This window comes from Ranitomeya variabilis, chromosome 2 (assembly GCF_051348905.1).
Source record: "Ranitomeya variabilis isolate aRanVar5 chromosome 2, aRanVar5.hap1, whole genome shotgun sequence".
NCBI classification, from domain to species: Eukaryota; Metazoa; Chordata; class Amphibia; order Anura; family Dendrobatidae; genus Ranitomeya; species Ranitomeya variabilis.
The window spans coordinates 431,643,632-431,659,764 of NC_135233.1; the positions used below are offsets into that span (position 1 = coordinate 431,643,632).

The 16,133-nt window shown below is 48.3% G+C and overlaps 1 protein-coding gene across 2 annotated transcripts in view; it reads right to left on the reverse strand.

The window, feature by feature from the left end:
* ABTB2 (ankyrin repeat and BTB domain containing 2) overlaps window positions 1–11,167 on the reverse strand; it is a 150,032-nt gene extending 138,865 nt beyond the window's left edge. The window contains exon 1 of one of the 2 annotated variants that reach the window (XM_077286996.1): window positions 11,021–11,167. Coding sequence is in view for 1 of the 2 variants with exons in the window: in XM_077286995.1 (XP_077143110.1) it covers window positions 9,482–10,343 (862 nt within the window). In the remaining variant the exon portion in view is untranslated. Of the gene's footprint in view, window positions 1–9,481; window positions 10,700–11,020 lie in introns of those variants that run through there. The other variant, XM_077286995.1, reaches the window with a different exon arrangement.
* Between the last annotated feature and the right edge of the window lie 4,966 nt (window positions 11,168–16,133).

Sequence of the window (16,133 nt, forward strand, 5' to 3'; positions counted from 1 at the left end):
CTCCCCATGTTCACTTCCACTCTAGGCCAAGACGCTGTGCTTGGGGGAAGTTGGGAAATATAGCGGTCAACCAAGCAAGCTTTTATCTGATTGCCTTCTAATGCATACGGCCAGCCTTAGAAACCTTCCTTTTATTCGGTGGTCTACAGAGAAATCTCAGATGAGCCATGATGCTAACCACCAAAGTGGTGTACCCATGGCCCAATGTGGTACCTGAGGACAAGGATGTGATGTAGCCACCTTGAGAATCTACACTCACTGGCCACTTTATTAGGTACACCTGTCCAACTTCTTGTTAACACTTAATTTCTAATCAGCCAATCACATGGCGGCAACTCAGTGCATTTAGGCATGTAGACATGGTCAAGACAATCTCCTGCAGTTCAAACCGAGCATCAGTATGGGGAAGAAAGGTGATTTGAGTGCCTTTGAACGTGGCATGGTTGTTGGTGCCAGAAGGGCTGGTCTGAGTATTTCAGAAACTGCTGATCTACTGGGATTTTCACGCACAACCATCTCTAGGGTTTACAGAGAATGGTCCGAAAAAGAAAAAAAATCCAGTGAGCGGCAGTTCTGTGGGCGGAAATGCCTTGCTGATGCCAGAGGTCAGAGGAGAATGGGCTGACTGGTTTGAGCTGATAGAAAGGCAACAGTGACTCAAATCGCCACCCGTTACAACCAAGGTAGGCCTAAGAGCATCTCTGAACGCACAGTGCGTCGAACTTTGAGGCAGATGGGCTACAGCAGCAGAAGACCACACCGGGTACCACTCCTTTCAGCTAAGAACAGGAAACTGAGGCTACAATTTGTACAAGCTCATCGAAATTGGACAGTAGAAGATTGGAAAAACGTTGCTTGGTCTGATGAGTCTCGATTTCTGCTGCGACATTCGGATGGTAGGGTCAGAATTTGGCGTAAACAACATGAAAGCATGGATCCATCCTGCCTTGTATGGAGCATCTTTGGGATGTGCAGCCGACATATCTGCGGCAACTGTGTGATGCCATCATGTCAATATGGACCAAAATCTCTGAGGAATGCTTCCAGCACCTTGTTGAATCTATGCCACGAAGAATTGAGGCAGTTCTGAAGGCAAAAGGGGGTCCAACCCGTTACTAGCATGGTGTACCTAATAAAGTGGCCGGTGAGTGTAAATCACCTGTCAGGTTTCTCCCCCATGTGGTATCTACCAAGTATCTGCAAGCTCAAGACGCCCAAGTTGATGGCTGATGGACAAGAGCTTGCTTGGTGGACAGACAGCTACTCTTTCTCCCTCCACCATGTATGCTCAGCCAAGAGTAAAACAAATTTGGTGGTGTGAAAATAAAGGCATTGGGCATGTTGACGTCAAGAAGACCTATTTCTCTTTTTCCTTGACATCTGCTGTTGACGGAATGTTGGTCATGCCATAATCAGTAGGATTGGTCCTACACTCATCTGATGTGCATGGCCACCTGCAGACTGGACTTTCAGACCACCATATTAGGGCTGTCCCACACGTCCAGATAATTCCGGTACCGGAATAAATCGGTACCGGAGTTATCCGTGTCCGTGTGCCTGGGAACTCACGGAGGCCATACGTGCGGCACACGTGTGCCGCCCGTATGGCGAGTGGGTACCACACGGAGCGTGTGGTACCCACTCTGCATCATGCTGAAGCCTCGATTCATATGTTCCCTGCAGCAGCGTTTGCTGCAGAGAAAATATGAATAATAGTGTTTAAAATAAAGATCTATGTGTCCGCCGCCCTCCCACCCCCTGTGCGCCCCCCCGCTGGTCAGAAAATACTTACCCGGGTCCCCCGTCGGCTGTCGCTCCTTCCTGGTCTGGCCGCGGCTTCTAGTGTATGCGGTCACGTGGGCCCGATCATTTACAGTCATGAATATGTGGCTCCACCTCCCATAGGGGCGGAGCCGACTATTCCTGATTGTAAATGATCGGCCCCACGTGACCGCATACAGTAAGCCGCGGCCAGACCAGGAAGGAGCGACAGCCGACGGGGGACCCGGGTAAGTATTTTCTGACCAGCGGGGGGGCGCACAGGGGGTGGGGGGGCGGCGGACACATAGATCTTTATTTTTTTTTTTAAATTCGTTTATTTTCAAACACAAATAAAGTATAGCATACATATTTGTCCTTGTCATTAGTCTGCATGGTTACATTTACAAAGGATAATAAGGACAGCACATACATATGCCAATTATTTCACAGAGGAGAAACTTATGTGTACAATTATAAAACAATCAAACACAAAATCATAAACATAAAACTCTTAAACTACAACCAAACCAAGCCTCCAAAACTATTAAGCCACCATTTAACGATAGTGAACAATATTTCCCTCCCTCCGCTGCGTAGTGCTTGTAGAATAAGAGTCAAACAAACCATGTCCTTGTCTATTAGTCCCGTCATAAGGTGAGATGAGAGGCGTTCCATCTATCCCAAATTTTATTGAACTTGCCCGGGCAACCCCTGTTTTGATATAGAGTGCGCTCATATGTGACAACTGTATTCACCAACTCGATCCAGGATCTAATGGAGGGGGGTGAACTCCCCATCCACCGCAGAGCCAACAATTTCCGTGCCAGAAACAGAGTTTCACGTAGAAAGATCCCCGTATAATGGTCCCAAGCTTCCTCGTCCCATACTCCAAACAGGCAGACCAAAGGCTCCACAGGAACCGGGATTGACAGTACAGAGGTTAATAGCGACGTCACCTCCCCCCAATATTGAAAAACAATGGGACACTGCCATATCAGATGTAGAAAGTCAGCGTCTGGTGAATGGCAACGCAAACAGTCTGATGTCGAGTATCGACCCATCCGAAAGAGTCTCAGTGGGGTCAGATACGACTGATGGATTATATACAGCTGGGTCATCCTGTTATTAACTGACGGAGAGACTTTGAGGGGGGAGTCTAAAATATCCTCCCATTCCTCGCTTTGCATATTAGTGATGAGCCCTTCCCACTTGCTCCTCACCGAGTCCATAACAGAATTCGCTCCCACCGATAGCAAATATGTGTACAAAGAGGAAACAAGGCCCTGAGGTCCCTGTGACTTAAGAATACCTATCAGGGGCAAAGACGAGATGTTACGGTTTGTTCCTACATTCCTGACAAATGACTGGATGGCAGATCTGAGTTGTAGGTATCGAAAAAATTGAGATCTTGGAAGATCATATTTAACCTGTAGCTGTTCAAAAGATCTAAAGACCCCTTGATCATATAAATCACCTATCAACAGGACCCCGTGGGAAACCCAAAAGCCCGCAGACGGGTGACCCACCAGCACAGGGAAATAATCATTACCCCATAAAGGCATCTCAGCCACAATGTCCCCAAATCCAATGACCTTTTTAGTTTTCTTCCAAGTGGATCGCGCCAATCTTATCATGGGCAACAATCGGGGGGCATTTACTTTCCCTGATTCTAGAAGGCCCAGTGGACAATTAGTACCGGCAGAACTAACCAGGTGACTTTCAGAATTAGGGAGATAATTATGAGGCATCCACTTACAGAGTGCCTTGATCTGCCCTGCTAAGTAGTATAAAAAAAAATCTGGTAATGCCGCTCCTCCCCCCTGCTTAGGCCTTTGTAAAGTTGTCAATTTAAGTTTGGGTCTACTTTTCCCCCACACGAATGAAGTAACATAAGAATTTAAGTTAGTGAAAAAGAACTTTGGCACGGTAACTGCGCTATGTTGAAGACAATAGTTGAACTTAGGGAGTAAGATCATTTTTATGAGATTGATACGGCCTGTTACAGACAGTGGAAGTTTACCCCAGGACGTGAATTTCGATTTGGCATATTCTAGCAGGGGAAGGACATTGAGTTGTAAATCTAATTCACTACACCGGGACATATAGATACCCAAATATTTAAATTCAGACACTACAGGTAACGGGGAAAGAGCATCAAGATCAGGTATTGGGGACTGGGACAGAGGCAGTAGGGTAGACTTATCCCAATTAATATATAGGCCTGAAAACCCACTAAATTTGTCTATGGTATCTATTACCTTTGGCAATGTTTTTTCTACCTCATCCATGAATACTATCATGTCATCAGCATATAGACCGATGATATCGGTACGGTCCGCTATTTTAATACCATCAATATCGGGAGCAGAACGTAGACGAATAGCTAATGCCTCTATTGCTAGAGCAAACAAGGCTGGGGATAGGGGACACCCCTGACGGGTTCCCCTATGCAGTGGAATTGACTCAGACATGGAGCCATTTACGATTATGCGGGCCTTGGGTTTCACATATAACACGCTAATCCAATGTAGAAATTTTTCCCCCAAAGCCATACCTCTGCAGACAAGCAGACAAAAAGGGCCACTCGAGAGAGTCGAACGCCTTAGCCGCGTCCAGTGACGCCAGCGCCCAACTGTTATCTGGTAATAAAGAGCTATACTGGATCACTGATTGAACCCGTCTAATGTTTATAGATGTACTCTTACCAGGCATAAAGCCTGTTTGGTCTGGGTGTATAATATCTAATATGATGGAGTTCAGTCTGGTCGCCAGTATCTTAGTAAAGATCTTATAATCCACATTTACCAGCGATATGGGACGATAGGAACCACACTCCAAAGGATCTTTCCCCTCCTTCTTGAGCACAATGATATGTGCCTCGTAAAAAGTATCAGGTAGACATCCACCCTCCCAAATCCCTCTAAATACCTTCAGTAACAGCGGAGCCAGTATTTCCCGGTATCTCCTATACAGCTCTATAGGGAAGCCATCCGGTCCAGGGGCCTTCCCAGAAGCCATATCCGTTATAGCTTTCTCTACTTCCTCCAGAGTAAACTCAGCGTCCATAAAGGCCTGCTGGGTGGGACTCAACGTGGGGAATGTTATATCAGATAAATAACTTAGACAATCAGAGACGTTAAAACTACTCTTAGATTCATACAGTCCTTTATAGTAATTATAGAAACATTGAAGAATCCCCTCAGTAGTGGAATTTAATGAAGCATCAGGTGAGCGAATTTGTATTATCATATTGGATATGTTATGTTGACGCACTAGATAGGCCAAGAATTTTCCCGCCTGATTCCCCATTTCAAAATACGATTGTCGTGTGAAAAAGAGTTTGCGCTTAGATTTGGTATCTAAGTGTTGGGTATATAGTCTTTGTAGAGTCAGCCACTCAATCCTATTATTATTAGTCTGATCGGCCGTATATGCGGCCTCAGCCTTTCTCAGTTGTTGTTCAACCTCATCGTCCTCCTTTGACGTTTTCTTTTTGATATAAGAAATTGTAGACGATAGACAGCCTCTTAAATATGCCTTAAGTGTATCCCAAAATAAATTAACATTTTGAAGGTCTGAATGGGATTGGATATAGCAGTTCAACTGATCAACCGTCCTATCACCCGAATCTAATAGTTTGAGCCAGAAGGGATTTAACTTCCATATTCTACCATTATTCACCTTTCCAAACACAAGTTTAAGTATAATTGGACTGTGATCCGAGATTCCCCTATTACCATGTTCCACATTATCCACCCACTGTACTAAGTTGCTGGATCCAAAGATATAGTCTATACGTGAGAGAGAGCGCTTAGTGGATGAGTGACAGGTATATCCCCTCTCCTCCTGATGACGTACCCTCCATAAATCCACCCAGCCGCTATTTTCTATGAACAGTGCCAGCTGAGTCGGGGTCGAAGAAGGGGGGAAGGGCAGGGGACCCCCAGGAGATCCATCCCCCAATCTCATTCTATCAAGATCACTATCCATAATTAGATTGAAGTCACCCATACAGATAACATGTGCGTCTGGGTAATTTAACACAAAGCTCATTGCCATCTTAAGCACAGAGGTACTGGCCGGAGGAGGGTTGTAAATACACAATATAACATATTCGCGGGAATCAATTAATGCATGGACAAAAACAAAACGTCCCTCCAAGTCCCGTCGAGTCGTCTGAGCCTCCCACCTGACATCTTTATGTACTAACAATGACACCCCTCTCGAATAGCTAGTGTGAAATGCGTGAGCATGCCATTGTACCCAGGGCTTCTGCACGTATTTGGCCGTGTCTCTGGTCAAATGTGTCTCCACCAGGCCCACAATATGGGGATGGTACCGTCTTATCTGAGAAAACACCTTAATTTTCTTTCGGGGTGATTTAATACCCCGTATGTTCCATGTCATGCATATTAGTTCAGACCCCATATTCACTCATTAAAAAACATAATATGCATCGACAACAATAATAAAAGTCCACATACTACGCATAGAAGGTTATAGCAGTATCGAAGGCGGCTTTTACCTAGATACCTACTGAGGCTAGTTAAATTTAACAAGAAAAAAAGAGAGAGAAAAAAAACACAACTTAACAAAAACTGCATAATCCAGGAGCTTAACTCAGCGCTCCCATCCTTAAGTAAACCTGGGGATACCCCCGCTGATTCCAGCGTCCGGTATTGTTGGTGTACTAAACGCTCATCGGGAGAGCTCCAATTCAACAGTTGAAGAGTTGTAAATCAGCTTAAAATCTATCAGGGATCTGCTCCATTAGACTTCCCGCGAGAACGTAGCCAGTCCGCCGCCTCTGACGGGTCAGTGAAGAACAAGGAGGAGCCATTGCTGACAACCCGCAAACGCGCCGGGTATATCATGGAGTAAATAATGTTCTTATCCCTAAGTTGCCTCTTGACATCTACGAATCTTGCCCGCTGTTTCTGGAGCTCAGCGGAGAAGTCTGGAAATATTGAGATTGTAGCACCGTCGAGCTTGATGGGACTCTTTTGTCGTGCCAACCGCAGGATAGCATCTCTATCTTTGCAATTGAGGATGCGTGCCAGAAAAGGCCTGGGTGGAGCTCCAGGAGGATGAGGTTTGGTGGGCACTCTATGAGCTCTTTCCACTGAGAACATTGGGGAAAACATGTCTCCCAGCGAGGACTTGAGCCAGTCCTCCAAGAATTTTTCAGGTTGTTGGCCTTCTGCGCGTTCCGGTAGACCTATGATGCGGATGTTGTTGCGGCGCATTCTGTTTTCTAAATCATCAGCCTTTTGCTTCCAGGCATTTGTGGAACCAGCAACTTTTGCCAATTTTGTCTCCATAGGTTTAATGGTGTCTTCCACCTGAGATACCCTCGCTTCCACTTCCGTCATACGTCCCTTCATAGCTTGCATGTCTTGTCTTAGACGTCCCACCTCAGTGTGCACATCCTCTATCTGTCCAGAAAGGGACGTTCTAGTCAGGGATATAGCCTGCATTAATTGTGCAGATGCCTGCGCAAGTGTCAGTTCATCTTGTTCAATCTCATCAGTACTATCAGAGGGACGGTTTTTCCCCCGCTGGGCTTGTGATGAGCTATTTCTAAGAGATCTTGTATTATCATGGGCATCACTCCTAGCAAACTCCTTAAGCTTGTCAGCTACAGATGTACTCTTTGTGCGCTGCATGATTGACCAGTAGGTGGCGTAGCAGGACAGTTCAGAACAGAATCACAACAATGTCCAGAAGCCACACCAAAGTTATTGTATATAGTATGCAGTGCTGCTGTGAACCTCTATGACCAGGAGGAGCACTGATGTATTATCAGGAGATGTATGCTGTAAGAGAACGGCAGTCCCTTCAATAGGGAAAGTTCCAAATAATGGCAGAGAACGGTTTAGGAGGGGCTGGGGGGGTCTGCAAATTAAAGGTGCAGCCGGCTGGAATACTATTTATGGGGAGAACGTGGGGCTCTATGCTCAGAGCTCACACCACGCTGTCCCTGCGTCCATGTGAGGCAAATACGAGCTGCTCAGCCGCGCTGCTGTAATGAGAAGTTGCGCTGCCTCCTCAGCTACAGGGGCATGCGCCTCAGCAATGGCCGCCGCACACAGCCTCCCCCGTCACCTTTATAGCTTCCTCTTCTTACTCGTCGGGTCGGGGGTCCTGCAGCTCCCACCCGCAGGTGTCCGCCGCCCTCTGAAGGCCGAGGAGGATCTTCAGCTGCCGCTACTCCGCAGCGCCGTGCCCTGTATCACAGGATCTCCTGCCGGGAAGATGGCCGCCGCCACATGCAGGGCTCACCACGCCGCCGGTCTCTCTTCCTCACCAGCGTTCCCCAGCCGTCACTTCAGTCCTCACCAGGGGCCAGCAGCCTCTGTGCTTCCAGGAGTCTCGGTAACGGTGAGGTATGTGCCGATTTAGGGGTCCAACGGATTAAATGATATCAGGATATTGAGGAGCTCTCCCAAAACACGTCTCTCCTCACTCACTCCATAGCCACGCCCCATAGATCTTTATTTTAAACACTATTATTCATATTTTCTCTGCAGCAAACGCTGCTGCAGGGAACATATGAATCGCGGCTTCAGCACCATGTGGGGGGGACAGCGCTTACTGTAGCGCTGTCTCCTGCACGCACACACGGAGAATGTCCGTGTGAGGTCCGTGTTTTACACGGACCCATTGACTCTATTGGGTCCGTGTGATACGTGCGCTCCCACGAACACTGACATGTCTCCGTGTTTGGCACACGGAGACACGGTCCGCAAAAAATCAATGACATCTGAACAGATGCATTGATTTTTATGGGTCTACGTGTGTCAGTGTCTCCGGTACGTGAGGAAACTGTCACCTCACGTACCGGAGCCACTGACGTGTGAAACCGGCCTTAGAGTATCCTTCCGCTTAGGCTACTTTCACACTAGCGTCGGGAAAGACCCGTCGCTGTGCGTCGGGCCGACGTTCCCGACGCTAGCGTGGTCTCCGCCGCACAACGGGGGCAGCGGATGTATTTTTCCAACGCATCCGCTGCCCCATTGTGAGGTGCGGGGAAGTGCGGGGAGGTGGGGGCGGAGTTCCGGCCGCGCATGCGCGGTCGGAAAAAGCGGACCGTCGGGAGCAAAAAACGTTACATGTAAGGTTTTTTTCTCCCGACGGTCCGCTAACACACGCCCAAGCGTCGCAAAACGGACGCGACGTTTGGCAATGCGTCGCAAATGCGTCGCTAATGTTAGTCTATGACGAAAAAACGTATCCAGCAAGAACTTTTGCTGGATGCGTATTTTCGGCAAAACGACGCATTTGCGACGTATTGCAGTTAACGCTAGTGTGAAAGTAGCCTTACCCGGTCCATGTGCTACGCAATAACAGAATTTAGGGCCGACTAATACAAGAACTGACCATGCTTAGAGGAGAAACTGGGTAAGATAGTAGTGTGGAGCAAGCGCTATGAATGACATATCTCCACCTCTCCATATACACATGTCCCACTGTTATCCAAACATCTCACGCCGGCAGACACAGCTTGTACAAGTGTCTGCATGGAGAACACAAGCTTGTAGCTGTCAATCACGACTCGCCAAAAGGTGCTCCAAACACCACCAAAAATAGAAGGCATTCTCCCTAGTGGCTCCATAAGTAATTAGCCATAGATAACAGGACTAAATCTCAATTGTGAGCCTTGGTGCAGTTATTTTCGCACCAAATATGATGATTAGATAAGATTTAGATTGCGTCTTACCATTGGCATTCTTCCCACAGATTAAGTGTTCGTAGGGCTGCAGGACCCCCCAGAGTTCAGCGTCATTGTTGATTGCCATTTCCAGGGCATCAAGAGATATTTCTGCTCCATCCGTCCCTTGACTGGCAAGAACACGGTTTCGGATCTCCTCCAACAAGTTCTCCATGCAAGCCGTCAAGCAAATAGCTGCATATTCATGGATCCGCACCGATATTCTAGTGTCCACCATCCACCGGAAGAATCTTCCCACTGACATGGAAAGACCACAACGAGCGGATTTCCCTTGTCGTAGTCCATCACCGGCGCTCATGCTGTAGAGGGACAGAGCCCGAACAGTGGCCAACGTGCAGCTCTGGGACAATGCCCAACTTAGAATAAGTTTCATGGCGCTCTGGATCTCATAACGCGTGCACTTGGCGTGAAGGACGCTCAAGCGTTGGGCTTCCCTTGATATCCGTATGAGAGGTCTCCTCAGCAAAAGCGACATTCTCCTTACAGCATCTTGGGAGAATTCCCACTTAATACCCCCATCCCCTTTACCCGTTCTGAGCAGCTTTCCGATGTCCTCATCTGTCCACGGAAAATCCTCTAGATCAGGTAGCCGGTGGCACCTGGAGAACATATCCACCACATCAGGATCCTCGGTAAGAGCTGAATTCATGGTGTCCCAGCTGCTATTCCGACTGTTCATGGACCCCGAGTAATACCACCAATTCCCACGGTGTTGAGAAGACGCCAATGGTTGGGAGTTGGATTTTGAGGATGAGAGGCTGAGAGACCTGCAGGAATCCTCTGCCCCATAGCCAGAGTCCAATGTAAGGTCCTCCAAGGTCTTCAGGGTAGAGCTATATATTCCGGCCATTGGAACGGTGAATGAAAATCCAAAAAACAAAAAAAAAAGAAAAAAGCTCCGTCAGAAATCCTTAACGTTAATGAAACCTTTCCATACTGTGACACCTTAAGTGACGCATATCGGTCTCCTGAAGGTAGCGGTGAAGGGCTGATGCTTTCTTTTCCATGTCCCCAAGAAACGTGAACATTTGAGGAATATTATCCAAGTCTTCTAATAGTCCATGGATTGTGTTGAAGGTTTCTGGAGAGCAGATTTCTGTACGTCGTAAAAGAAATTAAGGAAGAAAAAAAAATCCCAAGCAGAACAGAAAGGAGGGGATCCTTTCTTCTCCGATGGAGAAGCTTTCTGCAAACTTTCAACTGACTGCCTGACACACAGTGATCAGTCTGTATGCTAATTTCTCCAAGGCTGCAGCCAATCACGGAGCTTTTTAGGGGAGGAGCAGCCCTGAAATTAAATCCAAGCAGCTTCAGCCCCAGATTTTGGCACAGAGATCCGGCTGAGCCGATACTTTGCTACAAGTCTGATTGGCCATATAAAAAGTTTATTAAAAAACTTTTTGATTTTTTTTTTTTTTATCCGGTGCTCCCTGGAAAACTAAAACAATTATTACAAACATCACAGATGTCACATTGTAATCAGTGAGTGAAATATTCACATTTTCCCGGGGGAGGGGATGAACTTACTTGATTTTTCAGAACTCCAGGTTTCTGATGAAGTTCGAGGAATCCCATTTAGATCCCAGTGCAAAGTTTGTACATTCCAGTCCTGGCCGACAGAGACTTCACCCCCCTCTCACATTGAAAGCCAGGTTTGTGGTTTGGCAAGAAAATCTAAAGAGAAACAAAATGTCGTTCAGACACCAGAAATGTTCACAAATTGCATATAAAATAATAGAGTGCTCGCTCCTGTGCTCGCATCCGACTGCAGGGGCCGCTCAGACAACTGATTTTTCTTGCCATGACACGGGCTGCACCCTGACTTTATTATAATCAATGGCCCCGATCAGGTGAACGATTTTGGAAATTGGACTCAGAATCGGATAAAAAAGAAAAATCGAGAGTTCACAATCAGAGCAAAAGTCGCTGTTAGGCTGTGCACACACGTTCAGGATTTCCCGTTTTTTTCCGGTAAAACCACATAAAAAACGCATACATATGCATCCTATCATTTAGAATGCATTCTGCAATTTTTGTGCACATGATGTGCTTTTTTCCACGAAAAAAACGCATCGTGGTAAAAAAAGCAGCATATTCATTAATTTTGCGGATTTTTCGCGTTTTTCACGCTATTTAATGCATTGGGAAAAAGCGCCAAAAAAACGCTTCCGATTTTTGTCAGGAAATTTCTGCAAGAAATCCTGAACGTGTGCACATAGCCTAAAGACGCCAAAGACCAAAATGGCAAAATAAATTGGATTATGAAAAAACCCTGAATTTTTCTACACCTGATACACGCTGAGTATTTGCAGCGGATTGATAAGTGTATGATAAGTGTGCTTATCGTGCATTTTTGGTGCATTTTTTTCGTGTTCATTCAAAGGAATTGACGCTGCAGATTTGAAAAATGAGTTGATGTGTCGTGTTAAAACGCAAGAATAAAGAAAAAATAAACGCAACGTCTGGATTTCATTTTGGAAATGAGATTCGTTACGCTGGGACTTTAAGGCCATGTGCCCACGCTGCGGAATTTTCCGCAGCGGATTAGATAAATCCGCAGTGCAAAACCGCTGCGGTTTTTCCTGCGGATTTATCGCGGTTTCTATTGCGGTTTCCTCTGCGGGTTTTCACCTGCAGATTTCTATTGGAGCAGGTGTAAACCCGCAGCGGAATCCGCACAAAGAATTGACATGCTGCGGAATGTAAACCGCTGCGTTTCCGCGCAGTTTTTTCCGCAGCATGTGCATTGCGGATTTCGTTTCCCATAGGTTTACATTATACTGTAAACGCAAGGGAAACTGCTGCGGAACCGCAGCTGCGGAAATGCTGCGGATCCGCAGCAAAATCCGCAGCATGTGCACATACCCTCAAACGCTGCTTATTTTATGCACTAAAAACTAAAAAGAAGGCGAGTATCATACAGTCGGTAGATTATAAGGCGCCACTCCAGCGGTGAAATAGAAAAATGCTGGAGTGGTGCTGTAAAGACTATCTGTCACCCTCCGGGACGTGTATGACCTATTAATATGGGCATACAGGTGATAGAAATGTTACGCTGGTCCTACCTGTCGGCCTCATATTAAAGGTCTTGTTGCTGAGAAATGTTATGATCTCTCTGTACGTTAATGATTTCTTCCAGGCTCCCGGTGTGCGGTGCTGTAAGAAATCCCTGCCCCCTGTCCTCATTGTAATACTACCCCCCTCCCATGTGTGCCAGGCTCGGGATCCCGGGGTCATAACTGTTGGGCATGGGAGGGAGTAGTATTACAATGAAGACAGGGGGCAGGGATATCTTACAGCACCGCACACCCGGAGCCTGGAAGAAATCATTAGCATAAAGAAAGAATATAACATTTCTCAGCCACAAGACCATTAATATGAGGCAGACAGGTAGGACCAGCGTAACATTTCTATCACCTGTATGCCCATAATAATAGGTCATACACGTCCCGGTGGGAGGGGGGGGTGACACTATCCTTTTCAAAGTGATGCAACGCATGGTTACCATAGGGGGGCTTGTTATACTAATTCTCGTAAAAAGACCCAGCTGGTAAGTATCAAAAGCCCCCGACCTCCCCATCTCAAGCCCCCCAGACAGCAACTATTACATGTCATAGAGTGCATATAATCTCCTAACAAAGCAGTATAATAATCAGCCCCCCAGTGCCCTGTTGCTCCTCACAATACCCCCATCCTCTCACATTCACCCCCCAGTGCCCTATCCCCCCTCAGGCACAATACCCCCATCCTCTCACATTCACCCCCCAGTGCCCTATCCCCCCTCAGGCACAATACCCCCATCCTCTCACATTCACCCCCCATCCCAGCGACCACGACAGGCCACTTACCATGTCTGCAGTCAGTGATGCAGAACCAGGAAGTGTCCGAGTGAATGCAGGGCGGGCGGCACTAGGACCCAGCAGCCGCAGACAATCCGAGCGTGCACCAAACTGCAAGCCGGAAGAATCTCCTCAGAGACCCACCGGTGATGCCGGCACCGTGCCACTGCAGGGGAGTCTCCACTGTGCTGCCGGCTGCAGAATGTCCGCAGGCAGGAGCCGGCATTTCCCTGCTCTCCTCCTGTGCGGTGTTCTGCCTCATCAAAAAGTGACAGTGACCTCAGTGGCCCCTTCATGTGACGGGGACCGGGGCGATGGCCCCCTCTTACTACAGCCCCATACACTGCCATGGGCACCCTACTACGGCCCCATACACTGCCATGGGCACCCTACTACGGCCCCATACACTGCCATGGGCACCCTACTACGGCCCCATACACTGCCATGGGCACCCTACTACGGCCCCATACAACGTGGAGTTTGCATGATGCTGCACAGGGTGCCAGCCGTGCCTTATGCCTCCTCTGTATGTGGTGTACAGGGTGCCAGCCGTGCCTTATTCCGCCTCTGTATGTGGTGTATAGGGTGCCAGCCGTGCCTTATGCCTCCTCTGTATGTGGTGTACAGGGTGCCAGCCGTGCCTTATTCCGCCTCTATGTGGTGTATAGGGTGCCAGCCGTGCCTTATGCCTCCTCTGTATGTGGTGTATAGGGTGCCAGCCGTGCCTTATTCCGCCTCTGTATGTGGTGTATAGGGTGCCAGCCGTGCCTTATGCCTCCTCTGTATGTGGTGTATAGGGTGCCAGCCGTGCCTTATGCCTCCTCTGTATGTGGTGTACAGGGTGCCAGCCGTGCCTTATTCCGCCTCTATGTGGTGTATAGGGTGCCAGCCGTGCCTTATGCCTCCTCTGTATGTGGTGTATAGGGTGCCAGCCGTGCCTTATGCCTCCTCTGTATGTGGTGTATAGGGTGCCAGCCGTGCCTTATGCCTCCTCTGTATGTGGTGTATAGGGTGCCAGCCGTGCCTTATGGCTCCTCTGTATGTGGTGTATAGGGTGCCAGCCGTGCCTTATGCCTCCTCTGTATGTGGTGTATAGGGTGCCAGCCGTGCCTTATGCCTCCTCTGTATGTGGTGTATAGGGTGCCAGCCGTGCCTTATTCCGCCTCTATGTGGTGTATAGGGTGCCAGCCGTGCCTTATGGCTCCTCTGTATGTGGTGTATAGGGTGCCAGCCGTGCCTTATGCCTCCTCTGTATGTGGTGTATAGGGTGCCAGCCGTGCCTTATGCCTCCTCTGTATGTGGTGTATAGGGTGCCAGCCGTGCCTTATTCCGCCTCTATGTGGTGTATAGGGTGCCAGCCGTGCCTTATGGCTCCTCTGTATGTGGTGTATAGGGTGCCAGCCGTGCCTTATGCCTCCTCTGTATGTGGTGTATAGGGTGCCAGCCGTGCCTTATGCCTCCTCTGTATGTGGTGTATAGGGTGCCAGCCGTGCCTTATTCCGCCTCTATGTGGTGTATAGGGTGCCAGCCGTGCCTTATGGCTCCTCTGTATGTGGTGTATAGGGTGCCAGCCGTGCCTTATGCCTCCTCTGTATGTGGTGTATAGGGTGCCAGCCGTGCCTTATTCCGCCTCTATGTGGTGTATAGGGTGCCAGCCGTGCCTTATGGCTCCTCTGTATGTGGTGTATAGGGTGCCAGCCGTGCCTTATGCCTCCTCTGTATGTGGTGTATAGGGTGCCAGCCGTGCCTTATGCCTCCTCTGTATGTGGTGTATAGGGTGCCAGCCGTGCCTTATGGCTCCTCTGTATGTGGTGTATAGGGTGCCAGCCGTGCCTTATGCCTCCTCTGTATGTGGTGTATAGGGTGCCAGCCGTGCCTTATGCCTCCTCTGTATGTGGTGTATAGGGTGCCAGCCGTGTCTTATGCCTCATCTGTATGTGGTGTATAGGGTGCTAGCCGTTCCTTATGGCTCCTCTGTATGTGGTGTATAGGGTGCTAGCCGTTCCTTATGGCTCCTCTGTATGTGGTGTATAGGGTGCCAGCCGTGCCTTATGCCACCTCTGTATGTGGTGTATAGGGTGCCAGCCGTGCCTTATACCGCCTCTGTATGTGGTGTATAGGGTGCCAGCCGTGCCTTATGCCGCCTCTGTATGTGGTGTATAGGGTGCTAGCCGTTCCTTATGGCTCCTCTGTATGGTGTATAGGGTGCCAGCCGTGCCTTATGCCGCCTCTGTATGTGGTGTATAGGGTGCCAGCCGTGCCTTATACCGCCTCTGTATGTGGTGTATAGGCGCTCTGCATAGTTATGGGATTTCCATGTAGGATTAGCAGGGGCCTTCTATTACAGTACCGGCTATTGGGCTTCTCTGTAGGATCCTGTTATGTGACTCATTGTGTCTGCAGAGAAAATCAGGAGATACAGGAGCGCCCCCTGCAGGTCACACAGTGGAACATGCTGTAAAAAGTCACAAGTCTGAGAAGTCTCCCACCAAATAAAGTTTTTAATCAAACTACTTAACGCAAATGTGCGGCCTCATGATTGACGGGAAACCTCCACTATGCGGCTGTATGACGTTGGAGCCATGTGGCGGTGCTTTACCGACCCCTCGTTTCCTATGGGTGCAGTAATTTGGCTCTGTATAACTTGGACCTCATAGAAAGAGTGTGAATGAAGCTGGAGAGGGAAGATGAAGACATTTTCGTCTCCTTCTTTTCTCCATTTCCTGTTTGGTTGAGATTTGACTGACGGGACCGACCCCCGTTGCTCCTCAGAACGGAGGGGAATCGGTGCTTTTTAACCT